At 33.2% G+C, this 22,975-nt stretch overlaps 2 protein-coding genes across 2 annotated transcripts; both read right to left on the bottom strand.

The window, feature by feature from the left end:
* Window positions 1-7,775: 7,775 nt before the first annotated feature.
* Window positions 7,776-18,568, bottom strand: LOC142547368 (uncharacterized). Its single transcript, XM_075655626.1, has 12 exons — window positions 18,412-18,568; window positions 15,664-15,866; window positions 12,007-12,120; window positions 11,863-11,907; window positions 11,719-11,793; window positions 11,465-11,581; window positions 11,175-11,264; window positions 10,937-11,053; window positions 10,797-10,871; window positions 10,593-10,667; window positions 10,253-10,517; window positions 7,776-7,979 (listed from the first exon to the last, which is right to left on the bottom strand). The coding sequence occupies exons 2-11, from the start codon at window positions 15,857-15,859 to the stop codon at window positions 10,264-10,266; spliced, it is 1,158 nt and encodes a 385-aa protein (XP_075511741.1). The 5' UTR covers window positions 15,860-15,866; window positions 18,412-18,568; the 3' UTR covers window positions 7,776-7,979; window positions 10,253-10,263.
* LOC142545068 (uncharacterized) lies at window positions 12,343-15,216 on the bottom strand. The gene is made up of 4 exons (XM_075652048.1): window positions 13,624-15,216; window positions 13,269-13,541; window positions 13,057-13,156; window positions 12,343-12,975 (listed from the first exon to the last, which is right to left on the bottom strand). Exons 1-4 carry the CDS (start codon window positions 15,039-15,041, stop codon window positions 12,343-12,345), a joined length of 2,424 nt encoding a protein of 807 aa, XP_075508163.1. The 5' UTR covers window positions 15,042-15,216.
* Window positions 18,569-22,975: the final 4,407 nt, after the last annotated feature.

The following is a 22,975-nucleotide window of genomic DNA, read 5'->3' as shown; positions in this document are numbered from 1 at the left end:
TATATTTTAAATGCTTTACAAAATATTTAATCAATTTCTACGAAGGATTATTTCGAGTTTTTTTCGCTTGATTTGAAAAAAAAACTCGATTTAATTCAACGATGTTCAATATTTCAAGAACTGAGCTATTGTAGCTCAACGATTTACCCCTAACCGATCCTATCAAAGAGTTTAAAACATAAAATTGTCAACCATTTTGCAAAACCTAAACTATCAATATTTCAAAATATACTAACCCTATCAACCTCTCAAAAATCACTCAAAATCAATCATAATAAAAGTCGTAAAAATTTTTAATATAAACCTCAAATCATAAGGGCGGAAAAACTACTAGCGCTGGTCCTCGGGTCATGTGCACATTCAGTCCAGTAAGATTAATCATCAAGTCCCTCATTAACATCAATATCATGCTCACCTGCATCGATCACACCTAGTAAGTCTATCGACTCAGGAAACCTTAACCATGATAACAAGTAATACATATACATACACATGCAAAGGTGAAAATACTTTTACATAAAATAGCTTTTCAAGAACATGCATAAACTTGAACATTTTCATATCATCATATACGTGTTTCCTTTTCGTTGAATTCAGATCATTAATTGTGACTTTCGTATTCGTATTAAAGGTCGATGGATCCTTCCACATGTAACCACAGTACTCGGCGGCAGTGACATCAGCGACACTCTCACCCGTCAACTGAGCCTTGGCCTTACGTATTATTTTATCATCGTATCATCGAATTAGTCACAATTACTTAACTTCTTTCAATATTTCATATTTTCATCACTTTATAAAATTCATGCATATAATAATCATTTTTATTTTAAATCAAGCATGCAACATATCCTTTAGCGTTAATGATTCATCATAAAATTCCATAAACATTTAAAATAATCATTTTAACATATAAAATCGCATTCAGAGCACTTCCATGACGTTTACTATATTCTAGGTGTAAAGTGATTGTTTTACACCTAAACGTAAAAAATTTCATATTCATCCTTAGACCTTGAAACGACGTCCCAAATCATTCCAAACTAAACATATAACCTTGAAACACTCCCAATATTATTCCTTAGACGTAAACTTATGACCCTCGACTAATTTCCCAAAACGTTTTTATTGATTAGACGTACATCCTGGTTTTGACTCGTATTGACTCGAAACTTAACCAAACTATACCAAACTTGAACCAAAGCTTAATAACACCTAAATAAACCACATTCAACCCAAATCAATCGATCTAACACCCTTTGAATTGCCCTGCAAGCCTACTGAATTTCTGCCCTTTATTTTCGAAAACCCTAGTCTAACTTGCCATTCATCCCTTCGCTCCTAGGCCTAAAGCAACTCTACCAACCCCTAGTTGACCACCCTAGGACTCTACTGAATCCCTATGGACTCTACTGGACTGAGCTTGAGAAGTCTAAACCCACAGCCCCTCAATCTCGTCCAAACGCATGCGTTTGTTTCCCCCCAAACCCGTCCAAGTGCATGCACATCGACCTTTCCCTTCGAGCCACCCTCATGCCATCATATTAGAAACATCATGCATCACTCTTAGGTTTCCTAGTAATGCTCTAACAGTATCTAGAACCATAACTAACAAGGACTCCTAGCCGAAGAATCCTTATCTCCTAGAACTCTTATTTTAGTTCATCCTTGCACCCCTACTGTCCAGCCCCTTTAATATACATCTATGGACCATTAAACATGCGGAAAAACATCCTTTCAAGTTCCCCTACCATGGCAGCCCCTTTGTGCATCATTAGGAGGAGTTTTAAAAGATGAAAACACTAGTTTTGTGCATGTATAGCCATAAAAACGAAAATATATAAATTATATCATGTTTTCCATGCAATCATGTATCAAACACATAATATGGTGTGAAAAAAGAGAAAAAAGAGATTAAGGCATGCCTTTGCGTATATTACGCATGAAAACGTTTTGGCGATTCGAGCGAAGTCGACGGAGAGAACCTTGCTGAATTTTTCCTCAAGCTTCTCATGGATTTCCCTTCAAAATCTCGTGTGGTGTGTGTGTGTGTGTTTTTCTAGGAAGATTCCTAGTTTGTTTTGGTGGTGAGGGGACGTGAGTTGTGGTGTGGTTGGGTAGGGTTATTAGCTTTTTATTATAGTTAAAACTCATGGTGCAAGCTTTGGCTCATTAGCCAAGTATAATAGGACCATTAAACCCATTAATTATTATTTAAAATATTTTGCTTAGGAAAGTTTGTGAAATTATTAGTCGAGTTCTCAAAAAGTTTCTATTTTCGTTGAAAATCGAATACCGTTAAAAATTACGACTCGACATATAAATTCACCTCAAAACTCCTTATTTTCGAAAATAACAAAAAGTATCAACCTTATTTTAAATAATTAAAAACAATTATTTAATAAAAATATTTTCCGTTTTTCAACCATCGATCTTCGTTCCTCGATCGCATCTCAAAAAACCTTTAAAAATATAGTTTTATGTTTACATGTAGAAAGCACATTTTAAATGTGTAAACATGCACACCATATTTAATTCAAGCAGTTAAAATCATTTAATTAAAATACATAAGAAATTAATAACTTGAATGCATGTGGAGCACGTGGACCTTCAAATTTTTGGGATGTTACAATCTACCCCCTTTTAATTGGATTTCGTTCCCGAAATTCACTTATCCTCGATAATCAAAAGTTTAGCCTCTTAATTCTAGTATCCCAATAATCCACGCTTCCGCTGCGCCATTCTGATAAAATAAGTTTTACGATGTCCTTATGTCTCCTCAATCTTATTTAAATTTGCCTTCTAAATCCTCGTTTGCGAATCGCAACTTACAACGATCGTTGATGACTTAGTTCTATTTTACTATAACCCCAAATTTTGAATTTTCTCACAATTCTCAATATTAGAAATCGATGTCTAAACTTATCGTATCTTACTTTCCTCATACTATACTCAAGATGTTCATCAACCTATTATATTTCAACGTAACCAAACCAGTTGAACTGAACCAGCTGAACTGAACCGAACGAGCAGCTGACCAACTAAACTGAACTGAACCAGTTGCTCACCAGTTGAACAGAACGACCAGTTGAGTTGACCAGAGTTGACAAATCGGGAAAAAGTCCAGCAAGACGAATTTGACTGTTGCAATCTCAGAAACAGTACATAAACTTTCCAAACGGTCATATTCTTGTGTCTAAAATATATATCATTTTTGGGGCTTATAAATACAACATCTAGAAGATCAAACAAGAGCTTTTGAAGAGGATTCAAAGCATGAGCAGTTAACAAGATGTGTGAGGATACATTTGAGATGTATACTATAAAGGAAAAATTCCTCACACACAATCACTCACACATATACAAGAGAGTTGAACTTCAAAGATTAGTTGAGTGAGTCTTTATACAAACACGTAAAACATTGTGTTTGTAGTCTTTTCATATGAGTCATTAAACAACATGCTGATTGTGAGGTACTGCCTACAATCATGAGTGCTAGGAGTTCAGTTAGGCAGTAGCGTAAGTCCTAGCTGAATGGATTTGTACAAAGAGTTGTATAATTCAAAATATTCCAGTGAATCATTCCCAAGGGGAAGAAGGGGAGACGTTGGAGCATTTGAAGTCTACGAACATTCATAAAACAATTTGTGTCTATTTGTTTATTGCATTTACTTATCATTTCCATTGTTTTAAGGATGCATTGTTGAAGCATTTTATGTGTTCTTCAAATACAAAATTATTACATATCAAGTGTTTGATAAATGCTTCAACCAAATTATTTTTTACTCATTCAACTTGCATATATTTTAAATGCTTTACAAAATATTTAATCAATTTCTACGAAGGATTATTTCAAGTTTTTTCCGCTTGGTTTGAAAAAAAAACTCGATTTAATTCAAGGATGTTCAATATTTCAAGAACCGAGATATTGTAGCTCAACGATTTACCCCTAATAGATCATGTCAAAGAGTTTAAAACATAAAATTGTCAACCATTTTGCAAAACCTAAACTATCAATATTTCAAAATATACTAACCCTATCAACCTCTCAAAAATCACTCAAAATCAATCATAATAAAAGTCGTAAAAATCTTTAATATAAACCTTAAATCATAAGGGCGGAAAAACTACTAGCGCTGGTCCTCGAGTCATGTGCACCTTCAGTCCAGTAAGATTAATCATCAAGTCCCTCATTAACATCAACATCATGCTCACCTGCATCGATCACACCTAGTAAGTCTATCGACTCAGGAAACCTTAACCATGATAACAAGTAATACATTAACATACACATACAAAGGTGAAAATACTTTTACTTAAAATAGCTTTTCAAGAACATGCATAAACTTGAACATTTTCATATCATCATATACGTGTTTCCTTTTCGTTGAATTCAGATCATTAATTGTGACTTTCGTATTCGTATAAAAGGCCGATGGATCCTTCCACATGTAACCACAGTACTCGGCGGCGGTGACATCAGCGACACTCTCATCCGTCAACTAAGCCTTGGCCTTACGTAATATTTTATCATCGTATCATCGAATTAGTCACAATTACTTCACTTCTTTCAACATTTCATATTTTCATCACTTTATAAAATTCATACATATAATAATCATTTTTATTTTAAATCAAGCATGCAACATATCCTTTAGCGTTAACGATTCAACATAAAACTCCATAAACATTTAAAATAATCATTTTAACATATAAAATTGCATTCAGAGCACTTCCATGACGTTTACTATATTCTAGGTGTAAAGTGATCGTTTTACACCTAAACGTAAAAATTTTCATATTCATCCTTAGACCTCAAAACGACGTCCCAAATCATTCCAAACTAAACATATAACCTTGAAACACTCCCAATATTATTCCTTAGACGTAAACTTATGACCCTCGACTAATTTCCCAAAACGTTTTTATTGCTTAGACGTACATCCTGGTTTTGACTCATATTGACTCGAAACTTAACCAAATTATACCAAACTTGAACCAAAGCTTAATAACATCTAAATAAACCATATTCAACCCAAATCAATCGATCTAACACCTTTTGAATTGCCCTGCAAGCCTACTGAATTTCTTCCCTTTATTTTCGAAAACCCTAGTCTAACTTGCCATTCATCCCTTCGCTCCTAGGCCTAAAGCAACTCTACCAACCCCTAGTTGACCACCCTAGGACTCTATTGAATCCCTATGGACTCTACTGGACTGAGCTTGAGAAGTCTAAACCCACACCCCTTCAATCTCGTCCAAACGCATGCGTTTGTTTCCCCCCAAACCCGTCCAAGTGCATGCACATCGACCTTGCCCTTCGAGCCACCCTCATGCCACCATATTAGGAACATCATGCATCACTCTTAGGTTTCCTAGTAATGCTCTAACAGTATCTAGAACCATAACTAACAAGGACTCCTAGCCGAAGACTCCTTAGCTCCTAGTACTCTTATTTTCGTTCATCCTTGCACCCCTACTGTCCAGCCCCTTTAATATACATCTATGGACCATTAAACATGCGGAAAAACATCCTTTCAAGTTCCCCTACCATGGCAGCCCCTTTGTGCATCATTAGGAGGAGTTTTAAAAGATGAAAACACTAGTTTTGTGCATGTATAGCCATAAAAACGAAAATATATAAATTATATTATGTTTTTCATGCAATCATGTATCAAACACATAATATGATGTGAAAGAAGAGAAAAAAGAGATTAAGGTATGCCTTTGCGTATATTACGCATGAAAACGTTTTGGCGATTCGAGCGAAGTCGACGGAGAGAACCTTGCTGAATTTTTCCTCAAGCTTCTCATGGATTTCCCTTCAAAATCTCGTGTGGTGTGTGTGTGTGTTTTTCTAGGAAGATTCCTAGTTTGTTTTGGCGGTGAGGGGACGTGAGTTGTGGTGTGGTTGGGTAGGGTTATTAGCTTTTTATTATAGTTAAAACTCATGGTGCAAGTTTTGGCTCATTAGTCAAGTATAATAGGACCATTAAATCCATTAATTATTATTTAAAATATTTTGCTTAGGAAAATTTGTGAAATTATTAGTCGAGTTCTCAAAAAGTTTCTATTTTCGTTGAAAATCGAATACCGTTAAAATTACGACTCGACATATAAATTCACCTCAAAACTCCTTATTTTCAAAAATAACAAAAAGTATCAACCTTATTTTAAATAATTAAAAACAATTATTTAATAAAAATATTTTCCGTTTTTCAACCATCGATCTTCGTTCCTCGATCACATCTCAAATAACCTTTAAAAATATAGTTTTATGTTTACATGTAGAAAGCACATTTTAAATGTGTAAACATGCACACCATATTTAATTCAAGCAATTAAAACCATTTAATTAAAATACATAAGAAATTTAATAATTTGCATGCATGTGGTGCACGTGGACCTTCAAATTTTTGGGATGTTACAATCTACCCCCTTTTAATTGGATTTCGTTCCCGAAATTCACTTATCCTCGATAATCAAAAGTTTAGCCTCTTAATTCTAGTATCCCAATAATCCACGCTTCCGCTGCGCCATTCTGATAAAATAAGTTTTACGATGTCCTTATGTCTCCTCAATCTTATTTAAATTTGCCTTCTACACTACAAGAATAAATGGTTATGGTGACATTCATAAATGTCATCATATTCAATATTTAGTGACATTTAAGTTTTAGTGACACTTCCAACAAATGTCGTCTATTCCAATGTCGTCTTAAACTTCCTGACATTTTTATGTCATTATAAGACGTTAATGACAACTTCATACGTGTTACTAATTATTCATATAATGACAATTTTAAATGTCAAGAAAACTCATGTTTTAAAGACATTTATACATGTCTTGCTATTATAGCAATAATGACAAATTTATATGTCAGGTAACATAATTTATAATGGCAACTAAAAGTGTCGTGTATATTATTTATAGTAACAATAAAAAATGTCACTAATGATATGTTATAAGGTTAATTTAAAATGTCTCATTATGTAATCTGTAATGACACTTACAAATGTCTTCTATACTAGTATATAAGGACATTGAAAATTGTCATTAATAGTTGTTTATAATGACTTTTTGAAATGTCTCCATATGAGCTTTACAAAGACATTTTTTATGTACATGATTTAATGTTCTATTGTGACATAAAAAATGTCATATTTTATGAAATCCCATCGATTTTCAATATTTTCATGATATAATATTCAAGGATATAACAAATTAACATAAATACAAATACAAAATTTTAAAATAGAAATTAAATTGCTAATCAATAATTGTCATTAATTTTGCAATCATTAATATATAAGACTGACAAATTTGTTATCTCGAAAAACATCTATATCACAACAAATATACCAAATGTATTTAGTTTAAGAACTAACAAACAATTAAGTCTTCTAAAGCAATACATAAGCAAACTTGTGACGCATCTTCATTATTCAACCATCTCATCTTAATCAAAATCCAATATTCTTGTCACCTACAATAAAAATTCATATATTTGTATGAATGAAATAAAATTAAAGAAACACAAAATAAAGATATTAAAATTTAATTCCAACTAGTGAATATCATACCAAATGATAAACTGGAAAATTATTATTTATCCAAATGCACCTATAGAAATCTTCCTCATTAACTGTCAACTGCAAATATAATTGATATTGGTTTAAAAAGATACTAACATGACAGACATAATAATAAATACTAGTTAATTGAAAAGTTGAATATCATACCAAATGACAAGGCCAAGCTATCATTCCTCCAAGTGTATCCCCAACCTTTTGTAAAAGATCATATGGCCTAATCAAACTCTCTTCCCGTTCTAAGACAACTAGAACTTGTATTTCACACCAATTTGGTCCCAACGTCTGTCTTCCTACTTCGGTATTTGGATCCATGCTACGAACCACTCCTTTTGCCACAATTTTCGTCGAATCAAATAGACTTTTTATTGAGACAGAACATCCAATCTATGTGAAAGTGCAAAAGAGAAAGTTTTGGTAAAAACAATTATAAAGTACAATCATCAACAACCATTATGCTAATGAGTATATCCAGCTAGCCAGAAAACAAAAAAGCATAAAGAAACATCATTCAAATTAGTTAACTCATGACAGCAAATATACATATAATATATATTCTCAACCAAAATATACTATCTAAATCAATAAATGGCTAACTCGAGATAATTATAAGCTCACACAAAACATAGCTTACAAAAAAGCAATGCAGTATTAAGAAAGAAGACTTGGAAGGGATCTTCGCAATAAATAAAGAAACTTGTCATCATCATACGAGATCAATGAACTAGTGGTGTTGGAATTTATTAGTCTTCTTCATATATACTATATACATATATATCCATTATCTGTAATCGAAGTAATTCCTTCTTATTAAAGTAGTACTATTGACACAGATTTGTACTCTACTATGTACTGTGAGGACAATCAACAAGATGATATTGCAAGATGATATTGGAACCACCTTTTCTGATGATTTTCCCCATCTTCAAGATTTATATGGTGAATTTGATGAAGATGACACTAAAGTCTACTTGATTTTCCCCATCTTCAAGATTTATATGGTGAATTTGATGAAGATGACACTAAAGTCTACTTGTCTTCGTCACTTACAATGGAAGAAAATGAATGGAGTCCTTGCTTTTCCTTGCAATCTAGCAAGAATTCAGAAACATGTTTACTAGTGGATGAAATAAATCTGGACAAAGAATCCAGTCTTCTTCACCTACTAAAGGCTTATGGAGAGGCTGTTGAAAAAGGCGAGAGTGAGTTAGCAAATAAGTTTCTAAAGATGGCCAAGGACTTACTAGCTAATTTTGCAGGAATTGTAATTATTGGTGATGGAGAAGTGGAGGATATGAACACTTGTTCTAGTTTCAGTTCATTTTTTGACAAATTTGTGAGACACCACAATGCTCTCTATGAAGCTTTAGAGAGTAGTTTCTCGGTTGATCTTGCAGAAGCAAGAACAACCATTGAAAGTCTTTTTCAATAGGCCAAATTTTTTTTTTACATAGGCCCGCCTAGGCGCGCCAGGCCTACTAGATGATCTAACGTATATTCTTAAACCAAAAAGCCAATGCTGAATCAATAAAGTACTAACTCAATATAATAATAAAGTAATAAAACTAGAAAAAAGACTTTACCCTTGGAGATAATGGACTACTAGAGGATGCTGTGTGTTGTATATTGTTGTAATTTGAACCAAGGTTTTGGTTTGGTTGATTGCAAATCTTTGATTCTAACATTGCAATGTGTTGGCCTTGTTTTCTAATTTGCTCATCCATTTTTTCTAACTTTGTCTTTTGCTCCATCACTATTCGATTGCATGTACTACGGCTTGGAACTTCTCCCCATAAATCAGATGGGTTAACACCATCACCAAGCATACGCACTCGGCCTAATCTATCTGGTCCAATGATTTGAGCAAATACGTCATTTTGACCAATTTGATCATCCTCATCTTCAGGAAGTTGATTTTCTAGTTCTTTCATTGCAGCCTTCACCAAAAAATCAAAATCCATAATTTATTCATAATGATTATGAAAACAAATATCTTTGAAAGTAATCTAGTTGAAGTTTATAAAACAACTTACCAATTTTTCTGCCACAATGTTGCCTGACGGACTTCCATAGCATGAGTGAAACAGGCATGAAATAATTCAACTCTTGATGGAGGTCGTCCTTTTTCTTTTTTCTAATATGTAATTGGTTAAAAGTTTGTAGATTCGAATGCATGTAGAATTATAAGATTAATAAGATACATTACCAATTTTTGTTGCACTTGAGCGAAAGATCTTCTTCCAGTTGTCTGATTCATTATCTTTTGGTTCCGAGCAATCTTATTTTTTTCACTTCTCTCCTGATACATTAAATTCAACTTGGTACACAAGACAAATGTCTACATGAACATTTTTCTAAACATATAAAATATTGTATACCTTTGATTTTCAGAGTTCCACTGAGCAACTAAATTCACATATTGTTCTACAAAAGCTCTTTTATCTCTTTCTTCAAGAAGAACTTGCATTGGCAACTCAGGATCATAATACTTCTTTTTTAGTTCTGCCTTCCAGTTTCTCCATTTTGTTGCTATTGAACGTAGCGTCCAACTTTCTGTTCCAGGAGGAAGGTCGTACTTTTCCTACAAAGGCATTTAGACAATTTACCATCATAGTAAAAAATTATTTAATAATAAAATTATTCAATAACATTTCAATTACCTTTATAACATCTAGCATTTTTTTCTTAGTATCCAGGGGCATTTTATGCCAATCTTCCGCGTCAATCGGACAAAATTTACCATTTCTTGCCAAAGTACCCAAAAATCAGTAAATTTATTTCTTCTTGATCCAATAGGACGTCCCATATCATCACATCGAATCTTAATACGTGGCAGCGTGCTAGGTCTACCCCAAATTTCTTTCATAAATGTAGGGCCTCTAGTTTTCTTCTCAGCGTTAAGAGATTCACTTTTGCTATCTACATCTAGATGCAAAAAAGAGAAATAAATGATTGAATAAATAAAGTGAAATGAGTTATTACATTTTTCGTATAGGTTACCTTGATCAGATTCTTCGTCCATAAAGTCATTTTCAACATGTGGGTTATTGTTGAATGTGATCCTAGAAGTCAAACCTGTATGTTTTTTATATGGATAAATAAAGGATGAAGTAAGTATTATAACAAGTTATATCTAAATGTAATCATCGGAACTAAAAAACTATAATTTCATGTCTTTCTATATCTTAATTTTTAGGATGTTACCTTGTAATTCAATGTCATTTTGATTTGAAGCTTCATCTATTTGGTTTCTTGATGCACCTTGAATGCTTTGACAATCTGCACAAGCATTATTTCAACAAAATATATGCAAATTGAGTTTATAATTATAAATAATATGCTACCTCTTTCTTTTGAATTTCGAGTTGTGTGATTGTCAATCAAAATCAGTGGTTGAGTATTTGTCTCATCTTGAAGTTGAAAATGAGTTTTTCCAACATTTTTATTTTTAAGAGTCATTCCTATCAAAAGCAAGTTATATAAGATAAATAAAGCATTAATAAGCATTATACCGAATTATATCAAAATTTAATCTTTTGAAATAAAAAATTCTTAAGTTTCATATATTTTTATATATCATACCTTGTACATCATTGTGTTGCTGCTTTGAAACTTTATCCTTTTGGTTATTTAGCATACCTTGTATGTTTTGACATTCTGCACAAGTATTGACTCCACCAAAATATAAGCAAGTTAAGTTTTAATTATAAGCAACAAAGTTCTAACTTTTTTCGCTAGCTACCATGTTATTACCAAGTTCTCTTGCAAGACTGACTTGAACAAAGTATACAACATTCATACAATGCAAAAGGTCAAATAAGAGTTATACACAAGCAACAAACAGATTGTTTTTGTGTAAAATGCAATGATACCTCTTTTTTTTGAATTTCGAGTTACATGATTGACAGATATAATACGTGGTTGTGTATCTTCCTCATCTCGAAGTTGAAAATGAGATTTTCCAAAAAATTTACTCTTACGAGTCATTCCTATCAAAATAAAAGGTTAAAAATTACAAATGCTTTTATATAGAATAAATAAAACATGAAGTAAGCATTATACATATCCAAACTTAATCGTTTCAAATAAAATGCTATAAGTTTCATATCTTTTTTATATTTAATACCTTGTAAATCATTGTGTTGGTGCTTTGAAACTCCATCCATTTGGTTATTCAACATACCTTGTATGTTTTGAATTTCTACACAAGTTTTGATACCACCAAAATATAAGTAAGTTGAGTTTTTAAATATAAAAAGAAAATGCTAACCTTTTCCGCTATCATTCATGCTACCGAGTTCTCTTGCAAGACCAACTTGAACAAAGTACATAAAATTCAGACAAAATCAAAAGGTCCAATAAGAGTAATACAAAATCAGCAAACATATCCTTGATGTATAAAGTTACATGCTACCTTTTTTTGAACTTCGAGCTGCGTGATTGGCAATCATAATTCGAGATTGTGTATTTGCCTTATCTTGATGTTGAAAATGAGGTTTTCCAACAGTTTTACCCTCACTAGCCATTCCTATCAAAAGCAAGAACCACAACTTGAAGATAAAAAAAAGTTAGTTATATCCTTTGATATGATAAATAAAAGATCCATAGTGAAAAATAAAATTAAAATATATAATGTTATTATTATTCTAGTATCCGGCAAATCCACTCTACTAGTTTCACTTTATATCATATTAACTAAACATAAAAAATTATATATGCAAGAAAAAATCTCATCATTATCTAAATCTCATCATGCATCAACGTCAATTTCAACTCCTGCAACATCATCCCGAACCCAAACGACTTCTTCATGTTCATTCTCGTCTTCAGGATTACAAATACAACTTTGAAGATATGTATCAACATCTGCCATAGGTTGCATTTTATACTTTGGTCGTGCATCGGTGGTGATAATTACATGCCAATTACAATCAACTGGATCTTCCACATAAAAAACTTGCATGGCTTGGGATGCTAATATATAAGGCTCGTTGTGACGCTTCACATTTGTAAAATTGGCCAACATAAAACCATCTTCATCCAGTTTTAGTCGTTTGCCTTTGGAGACCCAATCACATTCAAATAAAACAACTCTTCGACCTCCCTCATAATCTAACTCAATCACATTTTGCAAAATCCCATAATAATCAAGTTCACTTGATACTGGATTCTGATCTCTTATACTCGAATAACTTGAAGTGGTAGCCCGAACAATTACACCACAATTTTGAGTTTTTCTTTTGCGTTCCACTTCTTTTGTATGAAACCTAAATCCATTGGAAATGAATTTATCATATCGTATCCCTATGAAATTTGGGCCTCTGGCAAGTGATTTCAAATCATTTGATACTGGATCATCTTGTGAAGGATTTGTATTTTCAATCTATCACACAAGAAAAAATTGATAAATTATGTATAAAAATCATAATATTTAACCTTAATGACAATTACAAAAGAAACTTACATGTTTGGCAAACCAAGAGGCAAAAGACTCACTATGCATACGTTCAATTTGGTGTGGTGTAAGACCGGAATGTGTAAGATTCAAAATCTGACGGTGTTCACTGCAAATTAACAAAGATGATTTGATAAACATCGATGATTATATATTTAAACACAATGAAATATATAATCACATACTCTATGTAAGATTGTACGTGATGACAGTTGAATAACACATATTGATGTGCCTTCTTTAATGTTTCATCATCAAACTTAGTTGCAATGGGCTTTCCAAGTGCATAACCAGAGGCCGTAAACACGTCCAATGCGAATGTTAAGCCGATAGTTGTCTCATCATTTCTTTTTGATTGATTGAATTTTGTCTCTACATAATCAGCTAAATAAAAAGAACAGAATGTCAAACATTCCTCAGCCAAATACCCCTCAGCAATGGATCCTTCTGGCCTACTTCTATTTCGAACATATGACTTCAATGTCCCCAAATACCTTGTACCAAAAACATAAATTTTGTATTATTTAATGAAAATAATAATTTAAATAAAACAATATCAATAATATTTGTTTTTACCTTTCAATTGGATACATCCAACGATAATAAACTGGTCCAGCAAGTTGTACTTCAGTAGCCAAATGTACAGTCAAATGAATCATTATGTCAAAAAATGAGGGAGGAAAAATCTTCTCCAACTGACAGAGGATCACCGCAATATCTTTCCTTAGACGAACCACATCAGTAGGAGAAATTACTTTACAACATAGCTCTCTGAAATACCTACTCAATCTAATCAAAGGAGTCCGAACTGATTTAGACAAAGTTCTACGTAGTGCCACCGGCAACAACTGCTGCATCAAAATATGGTTGTCATGGCTTTTTAGACCAATTAATTTTGCCGGTTTCATTTGAACACACCGTGAAATGTTAGAAGCATAGCCATTTGGAACTTTAACTTTTTTCAAAACCTTGCAAAATGTGCCCTTCTCATTTTTGCCCATTGAATAACATGCTGGAGGCAGATAAACTCTACTTGGTCCTTTCTCAATAGGATGAAGTGATGATCTTATTCCAATTTCTTGCAAATCAAGACGTGATTTAATATTATCTTTTGTTTTTCCTTCCATATTCAGCAGTGTCCCACAAATTGATTCGCACACATTCTTCTCAATATGCATAAAATCAAGATTGTGGCGTACCACATTATCTTTCCAATATGGTAAATCGAAGAAAATACTCAACTTTTTCCAATTGAATGGTAGTTCTGGATTATCATCAACTGTTTTTCCAAATTTCAAATTAAAATTTTTCAACTCGTTGATCACTGTGTCTCCCGAAAGTATGGGTGATGGTTTTCCATACTCTTCTGTGCCATCAAAATTTTGAGCATCTTTGCGAAACTCATGATCACCGTTCAAAAATTTGCGGTGACCCATATAACAATATTTTCTGCCATTTTTTAACCAGCGTGAATGTGTAAATTTGTGGCACACTGGGCATGCAAATTTACCTTTGGTGCTCCATCCAGATAGGGTTGCATATCCAGGAAAATCACTTATAGTCCATAATAATGCGGCATTCAATTGAAAATTCTGCTTGGTTGATGCATCATATGTCTGCACTCCTACCTCCCACAAATCCTTCAAATCTGCAACAAGGGGCTGCAAGTAGATGTCAATGTTATTTCCAGGAGCAGATGGACCAGGTATTAGCAATGATAATATAAAGTATGGTTGTTTCATACACATCCATGGTGGAAGATTATAAGGCACTAAAATGACTGGCCACGTACTATGCGCCACACTCATATTTTTGAATGGATTAAATCCATCTGAAGCTAATCCTAGCCTTATGTTTCGGGGATCCTTTGCGAATTCAGGGTGGTTATGGTCAAACGTTTGCCAAGCTGGGGAATCAGCTGGGTGTCGCATGTAACCGTCTTTCGTGCGAGATTCAAAATGCCATCTCATATGGACTACCGTTTTGCAGGACATGAACAAACGTTGTAACCTAGGCTTTATTGGAAAATACCATAAAACCTTGTGTGCAACTTTCCTCTTGTCACCAATAGGATCATTTTCAGATGTTTCCCATCTAGGCTCGTTGCATGTTTTGCATCGAACTCTTTCTTCGTCCAACCGCCAGTATAAAGTGCAATCATTAGGACAAGCATCGATTTTTCATAACCAAGTCCTAATTGCTTCATCAATTTCTCTGCTTCATAGTATGACTTTGGTAAATCTTTCATGGCATTTGGAAATGCTTCTCTCAACAAATCCAAAAGCATATTGAAGATTTTATTGGTAATTTTTCCAAGACATTTTAAGTCAAGCAAGCGAATGATGAATGAAAGTTTTGAGAATTTCTTGCATCCGGGATATGACTCTTTTTGTGAATCATCAATTAGTTTATAGAATTTCTCGGCCTCTCCGTTTGGAATCTCTTTATCCTTTTCAAATCCTGATGTATTGATTGTATCACCATCGTTTTGTGGGACCCCAAAAGCATCGTGAACTAATCCCTCCATATCATCTACATCATCACGAGATGGAACAGAACTAGATATTGAAGATGCACTACATGCTATCTCTCCATGAGCCACCCAGTGAGTATAACCTTTGATAAATCCATCAACCGTCAAATGATCACAAGCATCCTCTCTTGAAACACATATGCCGATCTTACATTTTGCACAAGGACACGCAATCATTCCATTTATGTTTGCATTAGAAAATGCAAAATCTAAGAAACTCTCAAGTCCTTTCCTGTATTCCTTGGTTTGTCTCGGCAAAAACATCCAACTTTTATCCATCACAATTCTGGAAAAAAGATATACTTAAACTAGCTCAGCAAACAAATATATAATTTGTGTATGTGTGGAGTAAAATATCAAACAAGATATATACAATTAGTGTCTCAAAACACAACAATAATTTAATAACCAAAAAAATATGTGAACAAAAGAAAACTAGAGTGAAACCCAAAAATCCCTTATAGATAGCTATATTTTTTATAAATTAATTTCATATATTTTAATTATTTTCAATCATTTTAAAGAAAATAAGTTAGCTTTGAGATCACCACTTGTTATAAATTAATTTCATATATTAATAATTGATATATTTTGAAATCATGTTAATCGAACATATGAAATTTGTCATCAACGTCAATAACTAGATCGACTGTTTATTGCTTAATAAATTATAGTTGATAATGAATGACAAAATTCAAATATTTATAACTATATTGTCATCTAAATGTACTTCTTTCCAGCCAATATAACACATGGACAACTATTTATATATATTTTAATTCAATATGCTTAGTAATCCAGCTAAGTTACATATTGGTCACACCTGGAAGCTTATGAAAATGAATTGTTTCTTATTTAATTTGTGTACCCAAAAAGAATAAACAAGCATATGCCACATTCGAGAGCCTCTATTTATAAAGCAAGAAATAATAGTCAATATGCAAAAACAAGCCAAAACAAATAAATACTTCTCCCAAACGGACATTTATTATTTGATTTCAATTAAAAAAACATATTATAAACTTCTAAAAAAATATATATTATTATTTTATAAAAAATGAATATAATTAAGTAAAAATACCATTCACCTCAAAAAAACCCTTTGTTATATATTGTCATCAATCATGGATAATATACTCCTATTGGCTAAAAATAAAAAATCTCATGAAATCAAAGAAGTCAGATAATGGTAATTATGTTTTAATAAAATCTAAAAGAGAAGGAAAGCTGACATATAGTGTTCATTCCAGATGTGGAAAAACAGTTAAGCTTCAAGTATTTTTTTCTTACATATGGAGTGCGAGTGTTTGAGAAAAAGGAAACATTAATCAAAGTTAAGAAGTATATATTAAAAGGGTTTACATCAGTTCAAAGAATCTGATCAACTTTTGCCTTTCAGTATTCAATTTTTTGTTCTTGGAATATCCATCTATATATATATGTACATATGTGTGTGTGTGTGTGTGTGTGTGTGAGCGTGTGTGTGACAAATCAATTGTCGACTGATGGAGTATAAGATGTATTGTCCATGTTTAAATCTTATATAATCATATTTAGAGCTTATTCTCACAACTGTGCACGTGTGTGCCAATTCCTAGACATCTCCATACTTATAAAATAAACTCTAAAAAATCTCAAAATCTCTGAAATATGAAATCTTGGAAATTAGATTATGAAGCTCATACCTCTTTGAATCTCGTGAAATGTTAGATTATGAAGCCCATACCTCAATGGCTTTAATGAAGCTGGCTTTTCTCTATTTATGAGTGTTGGTCAGATTACATGTAATAGCACTGTTACCCTGGAATCTTATCATATACACTCGATTCTGATTTAAGACACCTCAACAGATGAGTGTTGCCTAAAATCTGCCCCTCAGTTACTTAATGTTCAATGATTTCCCATAGTAAATGTGTTCAAGGTGATAGAGGTTCTTTATTATAAATACTCCAATACTTCAAAGAGTGGCAAGTGAACAGGCGAAGTTTCCTCTGTCCTTAGTTTCAAAGTAATGGAATTGTTATACGCTTACATTTTTCTACTACTGTACGTGCGTAGAATCGCGAGGCTGGGTTTTCACAAAGTCTTACTTGTATCTGCATTATGGTTGTTAATTGCTTCCTAAACACATAGCATATGGATTGTGGATGTACCTTGTTGTCACAACTCAGAACCAAACTAATTGCATCTTGGAAAGTACAGATATTGGTTACTTAACAACCAACCTTTCAACTCAGTTATTAGTAATAGATCGGCTATAATATGATTAGACATTAGTTTTTCCGAGCATATCCTATGTTAGGTGATATGGTCAGAAGGTTCAATAGATAAGCACATACGCAAAGTGCAACAACAATTTGAGAGTTAAGGGGTTAGGAAGCATAATGCTCTGTAAGGATTGATTTCCAAATAACTGAGTTAGGCCCACTTTATCAACATGATCATACATAACCTGCGCATTTGTTTATGGGTTTTAGTGCTGGTCAAAACACGTTGCGAGCTCCTTTATATAAACTCAGCACAAAATGCCAAGCTCAGCTCAAAAACAAAGAAGAACACAGAACAATATTTATGTTATGAATCAACTTTGTAATCACAAAAATTGTGACTCAAATCGAACACTCCTCTATTCTCAATAAATCAATCAAGCAAATCAAATGAATCGAACACTCTTATAAAATCGAACACCTCTTCTAAAATTGAACACTCTTATAAAATCGAACTCCTCTTAGAAAATCAAATGAATCGAAATCCTCTTCTATATGACTCGAACACTCTTAACAAAAAACTGTGACCAAAATCTCTTACAAAACAAGGGATTCAGAACTTACTGGAGATGAGCGGCTGGACAAATCTGAAAATGAGAAGCGGCTGGACAAATCTCAAACCGTGACACTAGAAAAAAGAAATAAGAAGGAAGGATTAGCGGCTGAACGAGGGAAAAGAAGGGCGCGAGAGATTTGGGAGAAAGAGCGGCGAGAGAGATTTGGCACAATGTATAAATTAATGCATCGTTCTTTCCTCTTTTTTTTCCTTTTAATTAAATTTTTTTTTTAGTTTTTTAATGAGAGTGAGAGTGAGAGATTAAAAAATTGGAAATGAGTGGGAAAAATAAGAACTTTTAGTGGCATTCATTAAAAACGTCATTATAACATATCTAATTTAATATTTTTTATTAAAAATTTTATGTGTAACCAATGTCATGACATGTATGTAATAACGACATTATTTTAAAAATGTCACTAAGAAAATGTCAGTATAGCCATTTTTTCTTGTAGTGCTAAATCCTCGTTTGCGAATCGCAACTTACAACAATCGGTGATGACTTAGTTCTATTTTACTATAACCCAAAATTTCGAATTTTCTCACAATTCCCAATATTAGAAATCGATGTCTAAACTTATCGTATCTTACTTTCCTCATACTATACTCAAGATGTTCATCAACCTATTATATTTCAACATTAAAATCCCAAAAGCATCTTCTTAAATTTTTAATTTGCCAATCAATAATCCCCTAACGCTTAGATTTTCAAGTCCAATATTGATTCATCCTACAATGCCCTTGATTATCATTCTTTATAACATTATAACCAATAAATTTCAAGGTTCTAAATTTTCCTTCAAGCCTAAATCATAGAAAATTCTTATCATTTAAACCATTCATTTCTCACTTATTGCAAAACTAGTCCCCAAATTCCTTAACAATTGCAACTGAAACATCCAATTGGTTCTTAATTTCGAAAATTCTACAATTAACCCATAAGTTCTTGGCATTCCTAATTCATTCTATAGGTTTCCCGTAACATAAAGTTCAGTAATCTTAATCTTATTCAACCTAAAATCAATTCTCATAACCAATCTTACCTTTTAATCAAAACTAAAATCCCAAATTATACACTTTTATACTTCTAAAGATCATCACAGTCTTCAAATCATTATTCCTTATATGTAGTTTCCGAAAATCAAATCAACTAGTAACCACGAATCATCAGAATTTTCTTAGAAAATATACATGTCCCAAAAGCATTCCTAATCTTCATGATTAACTTATGACTCAAAAATTATAACATCAATACTAAAACCCAAAAATCAATATAGTCAAATCATTTTCAACTTTTCCTAACGCCCAATAACCAAATTCTTAAACATGTCAAATTCCACTACGAAGCCAGCATGCATGGAACTCAGAAAAATTTTTATTTCACATCGTAACATGCATAAAAGTTCTAAAGCATATAGTCTTTTACCATAAAAAAATCATGCAACCATGCAGTTTTAATCGTAAAAATCATTTATCATGCAAACTTAAACATAAATGTCATTTAACTTAAAAATGTGTTTACACATGTAGCTTAAAAGTATAGACCACGTAAAAATACAGTTGATAACATTAAAAACATTTAAACTTACAGACTTGAGGCTTGACGACTGAGCTTTCCGACACTGACGGTGGAACAACCCTTACAGGAAAATTGCTCTGATACCAATTGAAACATCCACTACTCATTTTTCTTTAAAAAGTACTAGAATTTTTTTTCCCAACTCCTAGGTGATCGGCCGAATACATATAAAATATTTTGACACCATTTTAAAATAAAACAACCAACTATATTTGAAAATTCAAAAGAAAGAGTTTAAAACATAAAATAGTCAACCGTTTTGCGAAACTATCAATATTTCAAAATATACTAACACTATCAACATCTCAAAAATCACTCAAGTCGTAAAAATATTTAACACAAACCTAGAATCATAAGTGCGGAAAAACAACTAGCGCTGGTCCTCGTGTCATGTGCACCTTCAGTCCATCAGATCAACCATCAAGTCCCTCATTAACATCAACATTATGCTCACCTGCATCGATCACACCTAGTAAGTCTATTGACTCAGGAAACTTTAACCATGATAACAAGTAATACATATACATCCACATGCAACATTGAAAATACTTTTACTTAAATAGATTTTCATGAACATGCATAAACTTAAACATTTTCATATCGTCATCAACATATTCCATATCATCATATACATATACGTTTTCCTTTTCGTTGAATTCAGATCATTAATTGTGACTTTCATATTCGTATTAAAGGTCGATGGATCCATCTACATGTAACCACAGTAATGGGCGGCGGTGACATCAACGACACTCTCACCCGTCAACTGAGCCTTGGCCTTACGTATTATTGTATCATCGTATCATCGAATTAGTCACAATTACTTCACTTCTTTCAACATTTCATATTTTCAACACTTTATAAAATTCATGCATACAATAATCATTTTTATTTTAACCCAAGCATGCAATATATATTTTAGCGTTAACGATTCATCATAAAATTCCATAAACATTTAAAATACTCATTTTAACATATAAGATAGCATTCAGAGCACTGCAATGACTTTTACTGTTTTCTAGGTGTAAAGTGACTGTTTTACCTCTAGACGTAAACTTTTTCGTATTCATCCTTAGACCTCGAAACGACATCCCAAATCTTTCAAAAGATAACATATAACCTTGAAACACTCCCATAAATATTCCTTAGAGTAAACTTTTGCCCCTCGACTAATTTCCCAAAATTTTTTTAAAGCTTAGACGTACATGTCGATTTTGACTCGTATTGACTCGAAACTTAACCACACTTTACCAAACTTGAACCAAAGCTTAATAACACCTAAATAAAACATATTCAACCCAAATAAATCAACCTAACACACTCGGAATCGCCCTGCAAGCCTATTGAATTTCTGCTCTTTATTTTCGAAAACCCTAGTATAACTTGCCATCACCCCTTCTCTCTTAGGCCTAAAGCAACTAGACCAGCCCCTAGTTTACCACCCTAGGACTCTACTGGACCCCTATGGACTCTATTGGAATGAGCTTGAGAAGCCTAAACCCATAGCCCCTCAATCTCGTCCAAACGCATGTGTTTGTTTCCCCCCAAACCTGTCCAAGTGCATGCACATCAACCTTGCCCTCCGAGCCACCCTCATGCCACTATATTAGGAACATCATGTAGCCTTGTTAGGTTTCCTATTCAAGCTCTAACAGTAGCTAGAAACCATAACCAACAAGGACTCCTAGCCGAGGACTTCTTAGATCCTAGAACTCTTATTTTCGTTCATTCTTGCACCCCTACTGTCCAGCCCCTTTAACATACATCTATGGACCCTTAAACATGTGGAAAAATATCCCTTCAGCTTCCCCTACCACGGCAGCCCCTTTGTGCATCATTAGGAGGAGTTTTAAAAGATGAAAACACTAGTTTTGTGCATGTATAGCCATAAAAATGAAAATATATAAAGTGTATCATGTTTTAATGCAATCATGTATCAAACACATAATATGGTGTGAAAGATGAGAAAAAGAAGATTAAGGCGTGCCAATATACCACGAAAACGTTTTGGCGATTTGAGGGACGTCGACAGAGAAAACCTTGCTGAATTTTTCCTCAAGCTTCTCATGGATTTCCCTTCAAAATCTTGTGTGGTGTGTGTGTGTGTTTTTCTAGGAAGAGTCCTAGTTTGTTTTGGGGTGAAGGGACATGAGTTGTGGTGTGGTTGGGGAGGGTTATTAGCTTTTTATTTTAGTTAAAACTCATGGTGCAAGATTGGGCCCATTAGTCAAGTATAATAGGCTCATTAAAATTATTAGTTATTATTTAAAATATTTTGCTTAGGAAAGTTTGTGAAATTATTAGCCGAGTTCTCAAAAAGTTCCTATTTTCGTTGAAAATCGAATACCATTAAAATTACTATTTGGTGTATAAAATCACCTCAAAACTCCTTATTTTCGAAAATAACAAAAAGCATCAACCTTATTTTAAATAATTAAAAACAATTATTTAATAAATATATTTTCTCTTTTTCAGCCATCGGTCTCCGTTCCTAGATCGCATCTCGAATAACCTTTAAAAATATAGTTTTATGCATCCATGTAGAAATGTACAATTTAAATGTGTAAACAAGCACACCATATTTAATTCATGCAATTAAAACCATTTAATTAAAATACATAAGAAATTTAATAACTTACATACATGTGGTTCACGTGGACCTTCAAATTTCGGGATGTTACACGGAGGGCAGCTGCTGAAAAGAAAAAGAAGGCCGAGGAGGAGGCGGCCCGACTGAAGAAGTCCGTACGGGCGGATACTCAACAAGATCGGGAGGTAATCCACTCGGACTCCCAAGAAGCATCGAAAGATCACGTTCCTCTCATTCAGAGGAAGCGAAAGGCTGTGACAAGCCCGGAGTTGATTTTGTTTGATAGCAACCGGGAAGGAGACCAGGGCACCTCCTCGACTACTCTGATAGGTGTCATTTTTATGTGTTTTATCGTATTAGTTATGTGTGTGTTTGCATTGTGTATGCATACATTTCATTTACA

The sequence above is a fragment of the Primulina tabacum genome, chromosome 5 (assembly GCF_025594145.1).
Source record: "Primulina tabacum isolate GXHZ01 chromosome 5, ASM2559414v2, whole genome shotgun sequence".
Lineage (NCBI taxonomy): Eukaryota > Viridiplantae > Streptophyta > Magnoliopsida > Lamiales > Gesneriaceae > Primulina > Primulina tabacum.
Note: the sequence above shows the minus strand (reverse complement) of the source record. Positions and strands in the feature narration are given on the sequence as shown.